This window comes from Chaetura pelagica, unplaced genomic scaffold (genome assembly GCF_000747805.2).
Source record: "Chaetura pelagica isolate M959 unplaced genomic scaffold, ChaPel_1.0 scaffold345, whole genome shotgun sequence".
Lineage (NCBI taxonomy): Eukaryota > Metazoa > Chordata > Aves > Apodiformes > Apodidae > Chaetura > Chaetura pelagica.
Genome location: NW_009953962.1, coordinates 692,107 through 710,495, shown reverse-complemented (window position 1 = coordinate 710,495; position 18,389 = coordinate 692,107). Strand labels below are relative to the sequence as shown.

At 37.4% G+C, this 18,389-nt stretch overlaps 1 protein-coding gene across 1 annotated transcript; it reads right to left on the bottom strand.

Moving 5' to 3' along the window:
- Positions 1-7,264: 7,264 nt before the first annotated feature.
- TYRP1 (tyrosinase-related protein 1) lies at positions 7,265-18,180 on the bottom strand. Its single transcript, XM_010001918.1, has 8 exons — positions 18,021-18,180; positions 17,056-17,530; positions 14,143-14,462; positions 12,432-12,636; positions 11,303-11,470; positions 9,558-9,737; positions 8,117-8,263; positions 7,265-7,571 (listed from the first exon to the last, which is right to left on the bottom strand). Exons 2-8 carry the CDS (start codon positions 17,435-17,437, stop codon positions 7,366-7,368), a joined length of 1,608 nt encoding a protein of 535 aa, XP_010000220.1. The 5' UTR covers positions 17,438-17,530; positions 18,021-18,180; the 3' UTR covers positions 7,265-7,365.
- Positions 18,181-18,389: the final 209 nt, after the last annotated feature.

Genomic DNA, 18,389 nt, shown 5'->3' with positions numbered 1-18,389 from the left:
GTACTGAACAGGGGCACTGACTTCAGCAAGACAACAGTCCTATTTCTTGAAGAGCTTGCTGCCTATAAAATCCAAGTCCATGGCTGGCTGATTGCCAAAGACCTAAAAGTCAGTTTCTATGTGCATGCAAACCTAATTTACTGTGAAACTATTGTTTAGATTATCCTTCTTTGCCCACAGCATCTAATGGTAAGGGGGAAAAGAGATGCACATAACCGTAATTCCCAGTGGCTTACCTTAGATATCTCTGGGCATTAAGGATGGGATTGGCAGGATGACAAAAAACGATGTACATTATGATCTATATTTAAATTTCTTCACATAAATCAATCCAAGATTTATTTTAGTTGGAATTGTGCTATTTTAATTTCCTCCAATGTGTACCAAGAAGCAAATATTGTAAATGCCATTTCCCTTTCCCATAAAACAGCAACTAAATGAAGTATCTGCTAAAGCCAGCACTTTCCTTCTAAATTGTAGGTTAAATGACACTTCAAGTTAAAATTAAGTTTTGAGAGAGGAGATCCATATGTTTTGCTCCAAATTAATATTTTGAAAATAAACATCTCAGTTTTAATCAGGCTTCCTTGCCAAATTATTCTTTTTGGTAGTCAGATGTTTAGCTGGGAGGCATTTTTCAGACAGTAAAAAATATTAAGATGACAAACTGAATACACTTCAGCAATAAATCTCATTTTGGGAGTCATTCCAATCTATGTTATCATAAAGCCATTATTAACTAGGGTTGCTTAGCCCTCCTGCTTATAGGAGAGGTGAAACTTCTGAGGTTAGAAATATTTTATCTAAGTTAGAAAAATTGTTCAGGTTTGTGTCCAAAGGAGACGTTCATGCAAATTATGACTTTACTACTCACCATTAGGGGGAAATTAACTGGACAGCCTACTTGCCCACCAGCTTCCACCAAATTCTTAAATCTGCCTTTGAAAATCCTTTCATTTATGTAGAATTACTGATTTGTATGGGAATTTTTTTCCCAGATGCTGGCTTTATTGTAGACAGCCAGAGTCTTTTAAATTTCCAGCATGTATGGTACAGTTATTGAACAAACTGTGGTACATCGTATGAGAAACTGCCTGTGCTGTTTTTGCATTAGTATCACGTTAGTGCCCCAGGATTTTCTGTTATAAGCTTGATTGCAATGCTTTTTTATTTCTTAGTGGAAAATTCTGCAGGTGGGGATAGAAGTCCAAGTGTTACCTGAAACACAGAGGAAGAGCTGTGGTATCATTACTGTTCTGTTTCAGTTCCTTTTGCCTTTCTTCAAATCTTAAAGTTCACGAGGTATTTCTGCAGGTTATCTTTATCCTTCTGTATGTTCTCTTCCAGTACTGTCGTAGGGGTGATGATTCTCAAAATAGTGTGGTTTTGTGTCTCAACATCCCTCTTGAAATAACTTAATAAGGCTGATTCAGTCTTTGTAGTTCTGCTAGCAAACGGATACAGCCCTGATACTTCTTTCTGTAACATCATCTTTCCTCTAGTTAACTGTCTTCCCAGTCTACAGATCCTAGTCCACATTCCAACTTGTCAGGCTTAAGCACCTGGCACTACATCAATTGCTTCAGCATCAATATATTTCCTAAATAAAGTCATTGACTTATCTAATCAAAGAAAGCCATTAAGCTAGCTATCATGGTCTAAGTTTGATAAATTTATGCTGTACTTGATTCCAGTTGCATTTTCACAGTTGGTTTTGGAGACTGTCATGCTATTGAGTCTAAACTAATAAGCTTTTAAGCTTCACACAACATTTTTACTTACCCTTCCCCATATAATATTACTGTTATTAGGTACACAACATTTTGGCTGACCTGATAAAGTTATTCAAACACCATACAGGTGGACCTACAGTTTTGTATGTAATCTTTTATTTCTTGGATGGAAATCACTTGCTGTCCTGATGCACTTGTATTGTTTAGTTTCTGTCATGTAAGGCAATTTCCTCTCTCTTTCCATAAGTCTTTAACTCTTTCTGTACAAGACCAGCACAGTTCATCTTATTGAAAACAGAGGTAGACTATGGCTGACATAGACAAATAAAACTGGGTCATGCAATCTTTACTCTGCATTTGTTGCATTTTCATTTATATGGTCAAAGAACCTTTACAATATTTCCTTTCCAAAGTTAGCTTTGAGCACTTTCTTTTCATTATAAAATACCTGACGTTAGATTCTTTTCTCTTTTGCATGTTCTCAAAATCTCTGTTCATTTAGTATTATGTGGAGAGACTCTGAATTACTGTTTTATTATTTGAATTCTTTAGTTGCTGTCTACTAATTTGCTTATTATAAGATAAGTACATTTCAAAAGCCAAACTTAGAGAAAGCCAATACTCTTAGCAACTAAGAAGGCAAATAAACACAAAAACATCCTCAATTGCAGGGGACACCTAAGAGGCCTGATAATATTTTTCTGGTTTGGGGGGACTTTTGTGGCATTTTTATTACTTTTTCTTCTTCTCTTTTTCTTTTTTTTTTTTTCTTTTTTTCCTTTTTCCTTCTTTTTTCTTTTTCTTTTCCTTTTCTTTTTCTTTTTCTTTTTCTTTTTTCCTTGTCCTTCTCTTTCCACCATTTTTCTCACTGATGGAAGATTAGCTTTATGTTCCCCCCCCCCCCCCCTCCCTTTTTTTTTTTCCTGATACAGAAAATATAATCTAAGTAAAAAAAAATAACAATAGGAAGTCTTATTGGCCAGTAACTCTTTGTAGAAATAGGGTCTAGCACCAATTACATCCATGGATTCTTGTTAATTTAGTATAATTTTCAATATTTATTCAACAATCTCCAAATTTCACATAAATTACACAGTTCTAATTTGTGTGAGAATTTCTGTCTGGCAGCACTTCAGTGATTTCTGCTTATATCCAAACCTGACCCTTAGTGGTTCCAGATCTTTGCTACCTATATCACAGTTGCTTTTGACATGGTAATCAGTTCAACTTAGCACTATTTTCTTATCATTTCCAGATATCCTTTACAGCTGCATTATACAACCGTTATATTAATAAGCTTCCCTGTGAAAAACAGGGAGCAAAAGTCTTGGGGAAAAGTGATATCACATGCTTCATAATTGCTGCACCTAGGACTTCTCAGTTAGTACTTTTTTTCAGCTTTGCACTTCCTCTCTTCTCCTCTGGACTTCTACTACTTTTTCTTGCCTCCATAAAATCATAGAATCATAGAATGTATTGGCTTGGAAGGGACCTAGAGAGGTCTAGTCCAACCACCCTACAATAAAGAGGGACATCTCCAAGTACACCAAATTGCTCAGAGCTGCATCAAGCCTGATCTTGACGACCAGGGGTGGGGCCTCCACCATCTCTCTAGGCAACCAGTTTCAATTATCAACCACCCTCATATTAAAGAATTTTTCCTAATGTCCAACCTTAAAATCTACCCTTTTCAACCTTAAAATCATTACCTCTTGTCCTAACGTTACAAGCTCTAGTGAACAGGTTTTCCCCAGTCTTCTTATAGGCCTCTTTCAGATATTGGAAGGTCACTATGACATCCATATAACAAGTAAAAGCCTGTAGTTATCATGCACTCAGTTTTCTGCGGTAATTTGTTTTTCTTAATTTTCTCATCTATTGGCCATTTCAGATTCCAAACCTAAAACAGTTTTTCCCCATCAGATTAGCTCAATAACAAACACCAAGCAGCTTCAATGAATGACAGGAACTTTTTCTCCACACAAGGCATAGTTTGGCATACTACAAATAGTGGCCAAAGAAAGAAAAACTTGTGAGACTTATCAAGAATGAGTCACACATACAGTTCTTCACTTTCCTTTCTCCTCTAATTATTGTGCTTGCTGTTCCATTTCTTTTTAAGCCCACTGTAAAAATCTACCTTGCTTTTTTCTCTTTTGTGTGGTGGCTATAACTAGCAGTCAGGTCTCCTCATTCTATGACCCACAAGACGTAATGGCCTAGTCAAAACATTTCCATTTTCCTTTTCCTTTTCCTTTTCTCTCTTCCCCCCCCCCCCCCTCCCTTTTTTTTTTTCCTGATACAGTACATATAATCTAAGTAAAAAAAAATAACAATAGGAAGTCTTATTGGCCAGTAACTCTTTGTAGAAATAGGGTCTAGCACCAATTACATCCATGGATTCTTGTTAATTTAGTATAATTTTCAATATTTATTCAACAATCTCCAAATTTCACATAAATTACACAGTTCTAATTTGTGTGAGAATTTCTGTCTGGCAGCACTTCAGTGATTTCTGCTTATATCCAAACCTGACCCTTAGTGGTTCCAGATCTTTGCTACCTATATCACAGTTGCTTTTGACATGGTAATCAGTTCAACTTAGCACTATTTTCTTATCATTTCCAGATATCCTTTACAGCTGCATTATACAACCGTTATATTAATAAGCTTCCCTGTGAAAAACAGGGAGCAAAAGTCTTGGGGAAAAGTGATATCACATGCTTCATAATTGCTGCACCTAGGACTTCTCAGTTAGTACTTTTTTTCAGCTTTGCACTTCCTCTCTTCTCCTCTGGACTTCTACTACTTTTTCTTGCCTCCATAAAATCATAGAATCATAGAATGTATTGGCTTGGAAGGGACCTAGAGAGGTCTAGTCCAACCACCCTACAATAAAGAGGGACATCTCCAAGTACACCAAATTGCTCAGAGCTGCATCAAGCCTGATCTTGACGACCAGGGGTGGGGCCTCCACCATCTCTCTAGGCAACCAGTTTCAATTATCAACCACCCTCATATTAAAGAATTTTTCCTAATGTCCAACCTTAAAATCTACCCTTTTCAACCTTAAAATCATTACCTCTTGTCCTAACGTTACAAGCTCTAGTGAACAGGTTTTCCCCAGTCTTCTTATAGGCCTCTTTCAGATATTGGAAGGTCACTATGACATCCATATAACAAGTAAAAGCCTGTAGTTATCATGCACTCAGTTTTCTGCGGTAATTTGTTTTTCTTAATTTTCTCATCTATTGGCCATTTCAGATTCCAAACCTAAAACAGTTTTTCCCCATCAGATTAGCTCAATAACAAACACCAAGCAGCTTCAATGAATGACAGGAACTTTTTCTCCACACAAGGCATAGTTTGGCATACTACAAATAGTGGCCAAAGAAAGAAAAACTTGTGAGACTTATCAAGAATGAGTCACACATACAGTTCTTCACTTTCCTTTCTCCTCTAATTATTGTGCTTGCTGTTCCATTTCTTTTTAAGCCCACTGTAAAAATCTACCTTGCTTTTTTCTCTTTTGTGTGGTGGCTATAACTAGCAGTCAGGTCTCCTCATTCTATGACCCACAAGACGTAATGGCCTAGTCAAAACATGAGTGTATGCTTTTTCTTTAAAGACTGGGTGGTAATGAGTAATTTCCTCTTCACAAGATAGGATTTTGCCCTACCATTTTCCTTCTGCTTGCAAGTTTCTGCACACTTCTTTTCAACCACTAATGTAAAACAGTTTATAAAGGAAGCTCTATTACCTTCCTTTTATAAATTAATCAAACGAGTCAAAGAGGTAAAAATATGCCAACTAAGAACATTCAGCAGGTCAGTAACAGAGCTAAAATAAAATCCAGGCCTGTTGACACCAATCCAAAGTATGTTGGATCACCTTGATTTAATATATTGAAGTAACTGAAGGGAATGACTTCTTGAGTTGCTACTCAGTACAAGCAAGAATGGCAGAAGGAGACATTTAAATCCAAGCTACTTCTTCTTTACCTGAAATACTGATTGGCTAGACTTGAAGTAAAATCAAGATCCCAACCCAAAAGACCTTTGATTAATTTACTTTGTGCCATGGGTAACACAGGCGAAAGTTTTTTTCCTAAGTATCAGTTATGTATGTACATTTTTGTACTGTCCATGCCCCATGCCTAGTACAATAGGTAAAAATGATAACCTGCTTTGCACTTGCCTAGCCAAGAGTACTTGTCTGCCTATTTACATAATTCTCAGTGTATAAATTACATATCTTCTTACAAATAAGTGTGCTTTCAGCAGACCTCGTACTGAAGCCACTGAGGTTAACATAGCATGTAGAAGGCGTGAATGGAATGAAGAGATAAATGACCCTTGCTTTTGCCTAGTGACATCTAGGAGAGTTTCCTCAGATTGAAGGAGCTCATTCCAAATTACCTGTCACTTCTGTTGAAGCTGGTGTCATACAAAAAGCGAGACGAGACAGCTTGACTTTATAGCCTGACAATCAGAGGGTTGAGTACATGATGTGGGGATTCATCCCACATCCCACATCCTGGATCTGAACCCAGGAACATCTCTGGATGTCGGCTAATGACTGTTAATTTAGATTCAATAAGCCATCATAGGAAGACAATCAGATGATTTATTGATAGATATGATGAGAGAGAAGAGTTGAGGTTTAAAGCCAAATACCTCAAGCTCTACCTCAGGTTGTAAAGGCAGATGTCAATTTGTTGCTATCCTACTGACCTATATTGAATAAATTCTACAGCAGTTTTACATGGCTATTTTTTCCAACTCTATTCTGTAGTCTTGATGTTTAGGGCCTTTACTCAAAGTAGAAGAGATGTGTGTTTAAATTCCCATAGGACAGAACTGAAGCAAGGTCTCTTATTGCTGGGGACAATGTCCTTCCATGGGGATGGTGGGAGAAAGAAAGGGAGCAAGAGGGTGAAAAATCAAAATCAAAATGAAATAAAGGCTGCTGCCAGCTGTCCTTTCAAGTGGGTGCTCCTTTCAGGCAGTTGTGTTTAAACATACAGCTACAGTGTCCAAGTGCTGCAGTGTCTTCTTGGTTGTGTATCTCTTTTCACAGATCCACCTGAAAGCAGCAATAGAACACTACTATGTTCAGTGAATAAAGGTGGGTTTAAGAACACATAGTTCCCCTCAGAATTCTCTTGTAACTCCCTGCCTGGCACACTGACTAATTTGAAACACATTTCCACATGCCTGGCCAAGGTGTTTACTTGTATTTTTGATTCTGCTTCTGTCCCATTCTAGACTTGACCTTTTCACAAAAGTGTCTCGTCAAAGAATTCTGAATATAAAGGCTAGATGAAGTTAGATGGCATTGACTGTTGGCAAGTTAACTAAATTTTAGCAGATTTTACAGAAATATGCATGGAAAAGGCTTGCAGCTGAGCCCTGAAGAGTTAACAAAATTCTATTAAAATGAACACAGAATTAGCATTGCAAACGTGATTTATTGATGTCTAGGTGTGATGAAAGGGAAGGTGAAGCCTGAAGCAAATGTATCAGGACAGCTGACAGTTTATGCTCTTTATTTTAAAGCAGTTGGCTGACCACCATTAATAAAATACAGCAAAATAAGCCATTATAGTCAGAGGCAAAAAAATGCCATCTCTTCAAACAACAGACTGACTTGGTGCTGTTATGCCATCATAATCATCTGAATAGTGCTGATACTGGTCAGTAAGAAGAGGCTGATGCAAGTCATCTTTATTTTTCTTGACACGTACAATACATGCAGCAGCAGCGAAGATAATTGCAACAAGAACCAATGCAGTCACTATTGCGATAGTTATCATTTCTGTGACACGGAGTGCCCGACCTGCAGGAAGGAAAGCATAGGGAAAGTTATCAGAAGTAAATGTCAATTATATGGGTGAACATCAGAAGACACACCAAAGCTCAGTACCTGTCATTATTAAATAAGTCGTGAAGTGGAAATAGTTTCAATTTTGGTTGATCATATTTGGTCCAAAATGTGAGAGAATTTCAGTCTCTGTCATTACACTCTAAAAGCAGCCCTGGACTTTCCTTCTTCTATCTGTTTTGTGAGAGATTTGTATGCTCTGTAGTGGTTTAATGAAGGTATATAGGAATAAAGACCTTCTCTAATGTTTAGATCCAAATGAGAACATCTCCAAAAAATTTAGAGGATAGTGAATGCTTCATGCAGGAACAATCTATAAACAGTACCTCTTCAATATCCCAGACATAACTGATTTGGAAAGCCAGGCAAGAAAAGAGAATTCCAAAGGCATCAACTAGTGTTTGTGAAATTTAAACCAACTTTTTAACATGATAAATAAATTTAAAGGAAGAAAAACATAATGAGAAAAAAAGAGAAAGCATCTAGGTTGGACAGTTTACCTGGCCACTCGACTTCATAGCTGTATCCCAGATTTTCTGATGCAGTAACAAACATTTCATTATTGGTAACTGGAGGCCAGAAAGGCACCATATTGTATTGTCGGTTATGTCCAATAGGGGCATTCTCCAGTGGATATGTTGAGGTATCTAAATTTGAAAGTCAAATCACACTTCTGTAAATAAAATAAAAATTTTGCGCTGCTTCACTTCTTTCCCAACAGTGACTCAGGGGTTTGAGTAGCTCATTTTTTCTTGTTCCTAACCTAACTTAATTCTGTAGGACTGGTTTTCCAGTGTGACAGATCTAGAATGTAGGGGTCTGCTTTGTTCAAAAGCAAGACCACAAAAGATGTCTCTGTTTTTTAACAGATGCCACCAGTAAATTCTAAAATCTTCATCTCTACTTAACTGGAAAAGGAGAAATATGTACCTATGGAGGACTAGGAAAACCTTTTTACTACAATTTGTCTTTGTCTGATTGTAACAGTGATGAATAGTCCTCTCAAGAAGTTCAGGAGCAGCTGGCATGAATTGCAATGTTATGGTAAATCAGGAGTTAGTCAGCTGAACAAAAAAACCCCCCCAAAAACCCCAAACAAACAAACAAAAAATCCATCTTGTTAAGATGATGCAAAAGCTTGTGATAGGTCATGTGTAAGAACCACAGGGGATACAGTTGCTCTCTGATAGCTGCTGTGGGAAAAATAGATGAGACAGGTTGTGAAAGCTGCATGAGGAAGTCACAGCTGTGCAATAGCTGCTGTCTTCTGTAGAAGAAGGAAGAGAAAGGTGGATTATCCTAAGAGGAACACAGTGTTGCTTTGTGCAGACTAGTGCATAGACATTAGAGTTACACATAACTCTCATTTCACTGATGCCAGTGTCCTTCCTTCTGTATTTCTTTTTTATTTCCTTCCTTTCAGATCCTTCCTTCTATTCTTCCTTCCTCACTTTCCTTCACTTCCTCCCTTATTCTTCTTTTCAGGGTTAAAGAAGCAAGGGCAGCAACACTGATCACCTTTTGAAAGGATATGGAAATGGTAATGGAACACTGGCAGTAAATCACAAAAGTGGTCAAAATGACTTGTAAGAGTGTGCATGGCATTTGATCTTTTTTGACAAGATAGATATTTACACAATGATGGAATGTTTTTGCAGTATTTGGATCTTTCATTCGCACATTTTTAAAAATTTTTGAATTGTGACTGGTATCTCTGGCCAAGTCCCTTTAAAGACAGTGAATTGAAAATGGAAGTCAGTGGGGTGAGGAAGGGAGCTTGCTTCTTATTATTACATTGTCTTTATTAACTATATTAACTACTAAACTTCCAGTCCTCTCTCCTAAGTTTAGGGATATCTTGATGTCCCACAAGAAGCAGCTGTGCTTCTGTGATTAAAAAGACAACCACCTATCCCACCTCTGTCCAAGAGTATATCTTACCTGCAGAATACCTTCTCAGCCACTCATCAAAAACAGCATCTGTGTATGTGTGCAGGAGGACAAAAACGGGATCATTTGGTGATAAATGAGTTTGTCCTCCTGTCCCATTCAAAAATAGATGAGCCAAATTGTGAAGACTTCTAACTGCTGGGTCATATTTCCCTGAAGGATCACTGTACCCTGAATTTGCAAACAAAGAACACAAAAAAACTCCCAGTGAATATTTGTTTGGAAGCTGCAGTCCCAGACAGATACTTTTTTCTCTGAAAGTTTGTGATGTTGTTGTGTTGCCCTGCTTGACATAAATGAGTAGCTAATTCTCTAACCACTGGCATTTGAGAAATGTCCCTAGTGTGCATAATTTCCAGATTAAAATAGCCTTTACAGAAGAATGCTGAGAATGTGAATTGCAAAGCTGCTGGCATCTAATGCAAAAATGGTCAAGGTAAACCAAATTATAGTATGAAAATGAAGGTTTATATTTGGGAACTACACAGCTTTCACATAACTGAAATAGTTGCTTGTGTTTTCTATCTGCTGACTTAAGTGTGTCTATATTGCAATCTGTCCTAATGACCCAACTGTTATGTTTCCACATGTGATTTCCAAGCTTACTGCGGTCACATCTCAGAAAGCTTCACAAGAGCTTTTTTTCAGTGAAAATATATCTTGTGTAATTCTGTTAGTGGGCAGCACTTGGTAACCCGCATGTCAGATGTCAGGATGGGAAGCATCATGAAAACTTCTCACCTATTATAGCTCTGGCCAAATTTCACAGGGGGAGGGTCTATACAGTTAATAGGCTAAAGCCATGTTGACATACCTAGACACTGATAACTCGTGTCAAAAGTAGTAAGCATCCAAAACTTTCATATAGTCTTAAAAGGTTGGTGCAGATTCTTGGTTTTGTTCTCCAAGAGAAAGAGAATGGAGCAGATCCTCCCTGTCATAGAGTGAGGTCTCTTCAGAAGAGCCAGGGTATCTGCAGGGGGTCTGGCAGGGATCTGGACTGTCACTTGGTAATCTTTTCTCCTGAATCCTCATCTTTCCTGTTAAAAACTCTGAATTCCTAAAGTGCAGAAGCATTTGGCTGGATACTGTCTGAATAGCATGGGTCAAATATTTAGGCTAGCTCCTGTGTTGGAGTGTGTGTGTGTGTTCAGATGCCAGTGACTGAAAATTTGCTTTTAAATGTGTAAGGCTTACAGCAGAACAGTCATATAACCCAAAGAAAAGGTCTAGCATGTCTAGCAGTAAATCCTGTAACCAGTTCACAATTATTACTTCAATACAATTTCATTAAGTACTACCAAGGCTTACAATTTCTTTTGCTTTTTTTTTTTTGTTTGTTTGTTTTTTTGTTAATTTAAGTACAAGAGTAACTGGTATAAGCATTTGTTTGCCTCCGTTAAGAATGGAGCTGGATGAATCTGTGGGCAAAGGATGTCTGTTTTCAGCATTGACAACTTGTTACTGAGCTGCAAGGACCTGATCTCAGTTAGTTTCTATTTAATATGCCAGTGACATATTTTTGAGGCTTTTACATATTTGAAGAATTGACATAAGTGATAAAGTAGTTTATCCAGATCTTAATTCCACTTAATACTAAGTTAATACTAAGAATAATGTATTCTTAGTGTTATCAAATAGACTGCCTCCAAACTCATACTTCCAACAGGGAGCAGCAAGCGTGCTCTCTTCACTTATTTGGAGTTGTTCCACATCCTTTTATTTGCACTGTTTACCTTCTACTGTGTTACGGAAACTGTCAGTTGAATTGGAATAGAAAGGAGGAGTGTCAAATACTCCAACTTCCAAACACTGAGCAACATCCTCTGGCTCTGGGAGACGTTGTACCATAGGCCGTGCAACATTTCCAGCAGGATTTCTTCGGATGGGACCACCCTCAGTGCCTGGGTGTGGAGAGGGGAAAAAAAACAATACTGGTGCAAAACAGTAGGCCACAGAATGGATAATTCTAATGACTGAACCATTAAAAATAATAATAATAGTAATAAATATATATATATGTACATATATATATTAAAAAAAAATAATAAAAACATTTCCTAATAAATGGCACCTAAACAGAATGATTGGGTAAGTTCCTCATTTCAGACAAAGAATCTGAATATTCATGGGCTTCTGTGTGCTGTATCCTTAGCACCAGGATTTAAGAAAGCAAATTATTTTTTTGATAATTTTTTTATAGTTTCTCAATGCGATTTCTTAATGAAACCTCAGACAAAATTTTTGAGGATGTCCTGACAGAGTAGCTGAGAAAAGGACTATGGTAGATTATGTAGGTGACTAACCTGATGTTTTGGGTTTTCCCTATTTTTTAGTCCTATTTCCATGAAGATGCTGAGTTATGGCTTGAAGTTGATAAATATACAATAACCTTGCTAGGATTTTTTAGTTTCTGTGGCTGAGGTAGGTGGTTTAGAATTTCACAATCAAAACATGCTCCACATAGTTAACCTGGGGTTTGTTAGATGTTCTTCTTCTCGGAGCAGACTGCCGTAACAGTGGTAAGTGTAGTAGTCAGAAGAAAACTTAAGCTTCAGTTAAGAAATGACACTGCCAGATTTATTTATTTATGGCACAAGAGATTAATAGATACTGTATAAAAGAGAAGTCAAAGCATTAAACTCTTTCTCTCCTACAGGTTCCTGATCAAACTTTGAACGTCTAGGTGTTTTGGTGAAAGACAGATGATAAGTACATACCATCTCAGGAAACTGATGAAGCTTGATTCAAGAATTTTTTTTTTTTTGGGTGGGAAAAGCCATTTCCATTTAAGTTATTAGATTATTATTTTTTTTTATGTTAAAGGGATTTTCTCTCCAAATATCTTCCAGTAGTCATACTTACTGTTACAGATTGTTCCCAAAGTTTCATAGTCTTCTACATTTTCACATAGCACTCGCCACTGAGAGAAGATTGAGTTTTGGCTGATAAGAGAGACATCAAAATTGCTTCTAGCTCCCATCATGTCATCTGAACAGATATCACAGGTGTTCTTCCCAGTTGCAAAGTTCCAGTAAGGCAGTCCAAAAGTGGGGTCCTGTAGCATGTTCTAAACCACATAAATATGGTATGAATACATGTGTGCTCTGGATACCTATAATGTTTACTGCTAGAAAGATGCTAAAAATCAGTAAAATATCTTAGCAAAATGTTGGAGTCATGCATTATGGAGGAGTTCTTTTGTTCCAGTACTCAAAAGGCGACTACCAAGAAGATGGAGACTCCCTATTTACAAGGAGTGACATGGAAAAGACTAAGCGGTAACTAGCACAAGTTTCTCCCGGGGAGACACTGATTGAACAGAAAGTAAATCTTTCACCATGAGGACAAACAAAAATTGGAATAGTCTCCCAAAGTAAGTGGCAGATTCCCCCACATTGGACAGTTTTAAGTTTGAACTTGACAGAGTGCTAAGTCATCTCATATAAACTATAGTATTACCTAAAAAGGTTGGACCAGATGATGCCTGAGTTACCTTCCAATCTGCCATTTTTTGATTCTGTAAAAAATCATTGAAACCTATAAAAAGGCTTTTGGTAGTTTTTCACACTGATGCATTTCTTTAATAGAATGGATATTATTGAACTGAGTCTTGGATCTCCCTTATTAAAAAGACAGTACCTCTTCCATAAAACCATACTATAAGTGATGAGAGATATCACTTAATACTGAGACCCCATTTTTCCAAGCTTTTTCAACACCCTGTAAACAACAGCAGTGTTGGTAGCACTTAGAGTAACTAAGCCAACTCTGGAACCTCCAACAAGATGGAAAAGTAAGGAAAGGGGTACTGGCCCTTTAAATTCTCATAAAGTGAGTTGGCATTCAGCAGTTCTGATGTGTTCTGGTTACCTATATATATATATACACATATATATGTGTGTATATACATATATACACACACCAGGATGTGATGATCAGCCAAATCAGCTTAAATAATTATCAAATTTAATAGCATAAACTGGAGTATTTATTACATCACCAAGAGCTAGAACTCCTCAGGGTTTCCACCTATTGAAATGACCCTGATGTCAAGTGTGAGTTTTTGAAGGGAGTTTGTGCTTTAGCCTGATGCAGAGCCGTTGAAGTCAGTGGAAAGAATTGAAGTGATTTCTTTAATCAGTTACACTAATTGAAAAAATAACGTTCATTTCTGTAAAACTTGCCTTTAAATTTTCTGCTCCTTTGATTACTCTGCCTTACTCCAGAATCAGGGTCTTGATATTAAAAATAACACTGACTGATAACTTTTATTAGTCCAATAAAATGCATTCTATGTGTATGTCTAGAATTAATATCTATTAATGTAAATTTTAAAGTTTTTATTACTCTCATTGAAACATTATTTTTAGAATCTCTATAACAATAGCAGTCTAAAACCTAAATGTATTCTGTGAGGTTTAGTATACCTAATGATTTACTGAAATAGAAGCAGAATTAATTAAATGTGTAGAAAGAGCTAGTATAATTTTTGCCTATTGGAATATGGGGAGACGTTTGTTAACTGTACAAAAAATAGTGTGAACGCATGGTTCAACATGAATGCAAGCCTTACCTGCATGTCTCTTTCAAGCTGCAGTAGGTGGTATCTATGCCACGTGAGAAAAGCTGGTCCCTCATGAGAGAAATCAACTCCTCCAGAACTCTGCCCTGCACCAAGGAAGGTCTTCCTGACAGAATAATAGTGAGACCACACAAAGTAGTTATAAATGGAGATATTCTCAAATTGTGGTGTGTTGCCATCTGGTCCAAATATTTCTTCACGTCTTCGTGTGGCAATAACAATATCAGGATGGGTTGTCACCTTGGCTTGGTGCAAGGCATTCACAAAACGCCTCCTTTCCTCTGCACTCAAATCCAAAAGATTCCTCCTGACTGCAAGAATACAGAAGAAGCAAGTTATCAAAGTAATAGACATTAAAGTCTAATCTTAGAGGACTAATTTATTTGCTCCTAACAATTCCAGGTAAGTCCCTTTTTCTTCAATCATTCATCCATTTTTTATTGAACCAACTGAGAGAATACTGAGCACAAATAGAAAATGTTATTTATTATTATAAAGGTTGAGGTGAATCAAAATGAAGTCCCAAACCCTTGTGGTTTTAATGCTTGTAGAAGTATTGTTGCAGATTATCCTTCCATCCTCTCAGAGGAATGACAAAAACAGTTCTTTGTCACACAAACCTTTCAGAACTTCATCCAGTATACTTAAGCTTTTCTGTACAAGAGAACACCACATAGAAGTTTATAATAATCAGAAGCTCTGCAGCTGGAAATTCAGGGTAGTACATTGTGCTTGAACCTTTGTAGGAAAAACCACAGATTCACCACTGAATTAGGAATTCTACACAGTGTAACATCTCTCTTAATGTAATTACCAGCTATTATTAACAACAACCATATATATCAGTCCTTTCTAGCAGTATGTCTCAAAATCCCTTAAAAATACCATTGTTCACAAATAAATAGTGAAATGAGAAAGGAAATTCCAGTGTATCAGTAAGATGAACAGAATCCATATCACCTCAGTCCCAGGATTAAGACCAAGTCCATTATAGTCCCAGGAATCTTTCACCTGGGCTGAAAGAAGATTTCAGGCTAAATTTAGACTAAGACACAGATGCAAGTCCTCACAGCTATTCTTCAGCATGCACTTATTTTTATTATAAAAAATACTGTAAAATCTATACTTGTCCAATTGAGTGATAGCCTATGTTCATATGAGAAGTAATAGGTATGTATCAATGTGAAGAAGTGAATTACATTTCACTATATAAAGTTGATTCAGTGGAGGTATTTTTTGCTTCACTGAAGTTTACACAATTACTGTTATGATGCCTGAATTTCATCCAAGGACTCTGTATCCTGAAAAATGCTTTTCTGCTTTGCAAAACTGAACTGATATGCTAGGCCTGGTTGCTGAAGAATTTATTTAAAGTAGCACATTAAAAATATCCATCTTATTTTGATTTGTATAGGCATCTTGACCTTTTAATTTTTCAAAATATGTGCCTGAACTACAGTAAAAAATGGGGCTATTCTTAACGTTAGCCATGAATTTAGAAGATACTAAGGCACCACACTGCATTTTACAGCTGTTTTATATGGATATGCTAAAAGTAATCTAATAATTATTTCTGAAGTCCAAGCAGTTGGGATGTTCTAAGGATGGACAGAAGAGGTGGCCTCAATGTGGAAACTTAAATCATAATACAAAACTATTTCCCCTCAGTTAAACTCATGTTGTCATGTATAATACATCTATGTGCCTAGCATTTTACTGAGTACTAAAGATTTAGTATGTAAGAAAAGTAAAAAGTGGCCTTGTTTACATAGAAAATCAGCTAAAGCTGCTTTTTGCCCATCTCCAAATTTATTTACCTAAGTTTTTGTATGTTAACATTTATTTCTTGGCAATTTTGCAGAGTTATCATCATTGTTAATGATAAAAGACTACAACATCAGAGGGTGCAACCTCTCTTAGTAGGTCCTATTCATGAGTCACATTTTCTGCTATTTTTCTTCATGGAACACAGAGGATGAATAAAATCCCAAGGTATTTTCTACAGCCCTCAATAGGTTGTTTTACGGAACATTATTGTTAAGACTTTGAATTGCTAAGCAGTCCTTTGTTAACACTTGCTGGAAAATACACTCTGTTCATGGAGCATTTCCTGTTCTTTCTCATGTCACCAGAGCACATCACACATTTGCAGGATTATGAATTTTACAGTATTTCATTAATATCTTTAAAACTTAGATCTTGTTCATTCAGATGGTTTTGACTTGAGAACAGGTTCTGTCACCATATTTCCTTGTCTTTATCCGTTTACCTACAATATTTAACATTTTTTCCAGTCCCACAAGGATTGAATAACCGTTTAAAAATTTTAGACAGCTATTTACTGACATTCTGGACTACGCTGAAACTGGAGAACCCTCAACAACTCTCAGCAATCCCTGTGCTGGTTAATCTGAACAGTTAATAGTCATGAGTTAAGGCTTTTAAAGACATTGAAAGCAACTAGGTATGTAAAAATTTACAAGGCCAGGTACATAGTTTAGGAATATATTAAACTTAGACCAGTCACAATATATTAAACATGATATCTAGATATGTATTATTCCCAGACATAGTCACAAACACACATACATGTCTACATATATTGTTTTACTCTTTTTAAATTTTAATTTTTTTTACACTTTTTTCAATTTAGGGATTCTATTCTGTAATGGACTTAGTCCTAATTCTGCACTGATTGCAAATCTATTTTCTTTTATTGGGTAGTAAATGTAGGTGCTTGTTGCACAAGCTGAAAACTCATCTAGCAGCTTGTCGTAATAAACCCAGTGGCAAAGTGCATTTGCTAAATAAATATTAGGAGCATTTTATATTTTAAAGAAAAGACATACACAAATCAAGCACTGCCAACAGGTAATTTTCATGTAAAATCTCTGATTCTCTTACCTATATTTATTTGTTGGCTACAGGTAGGTCCAGTCCAGCCAGGACGACATGACCCACAGTTGTAGCCAGAGAAGTTACCGTTGCACCGACAGGTTTGGTTGAAGAAGCGTATGGGCCATTGCTCCCGGTCATCCCGCCCGTCGTGGATGTACTGTGGGCCGTGGGGTCGCTGATCAGCAGTTACCTGGACACACCGGCCCCTCCCTGTAGACACACCACACCGGTCAGTACCTGGCCCAAACACAGGGAAATAGTCTGGGCAACACATGCCGCTCCTCAGGGCCTCGATGGTAGCACACTGGCGAGGGAACTGAGCTTCAGCTTGGTCAAGCATGCTGAGAAATGGTGGCAGGGAAAGGAGGAACAGCATGAGGAGCTGCATGGTAATGGGTCCAGCAGCACCGTCTGCTTCCGAGAGCCAGCAGGTCCAGACACTCTGGATTCTTCTCTCCTACAATGGAAGAGCCAGGTCCCTCTACAGAGAGACAGGGAGAAAGGGAGAGATGGAGAGACGATAAAAAAATAATAATAATAAAAAAAATGATACAAGCCTCCAGGCTACCCCCTCTACCCCAGAAAGTGCCTCAAACCCTGCACTTGGGTACTCTTAACTGGAAAAGTGAAAAACTCTGACTACAGACACTAATGTTCTTCTCTTTCCCATTATCTGCACAAAACCCAGTAACTGTCTAGAGCTACATCTGTTCATTGACTTCTAAGTGCTTCTCAAATGTTCATTCACATTGTACACCTGTCAGCCAATTTACTTCACTGCCACAAAATGTTAAAACCTGTTTTTGAACCTTTTTTTCAACCTTCCCACTCCCCCACCCGTTTATGCCTCTCTTTTCTGCATTTAACTAGTGCATCTTGTTTCTATTCTGCAGTTCCCCTCTGTGTTCCCTTGCTGTTCTTTAATGGCAGCTCCACCAGAAAGTGAAGCTACAATGCTTCATGCATGGTACCTGTTTTCTCTTTCTGGTACCTCTCCTCTGCTGAGATCCTGTTGTATCTTTGCACGTCCTAAAGCTGTGTCTAACTCGAAGTAAGCACTGCTAATTTCTCTCTTGATTCAGTCTGCTTACTAATCCTTCTACCAACAGAGTATGGCTTGGCCTCACCCTCCTTGTTCTATTAATCCCCTTTCTACTTCAGTGCATTTCCCTGGACTTTAAGTAGTTGAGCAGCACATGATTTCTTTCATGCTTATCTCCTTGTGATTTTACAAGTTTTAGCAAAGGTCAGAGACAAATACTTGAATTCAAAGCAGAACAACTGTGAAGGGCGTAGGGGTTTTTTGGGGGGGTTTTGTTTTTTTTTTTTTTAATTGCAAA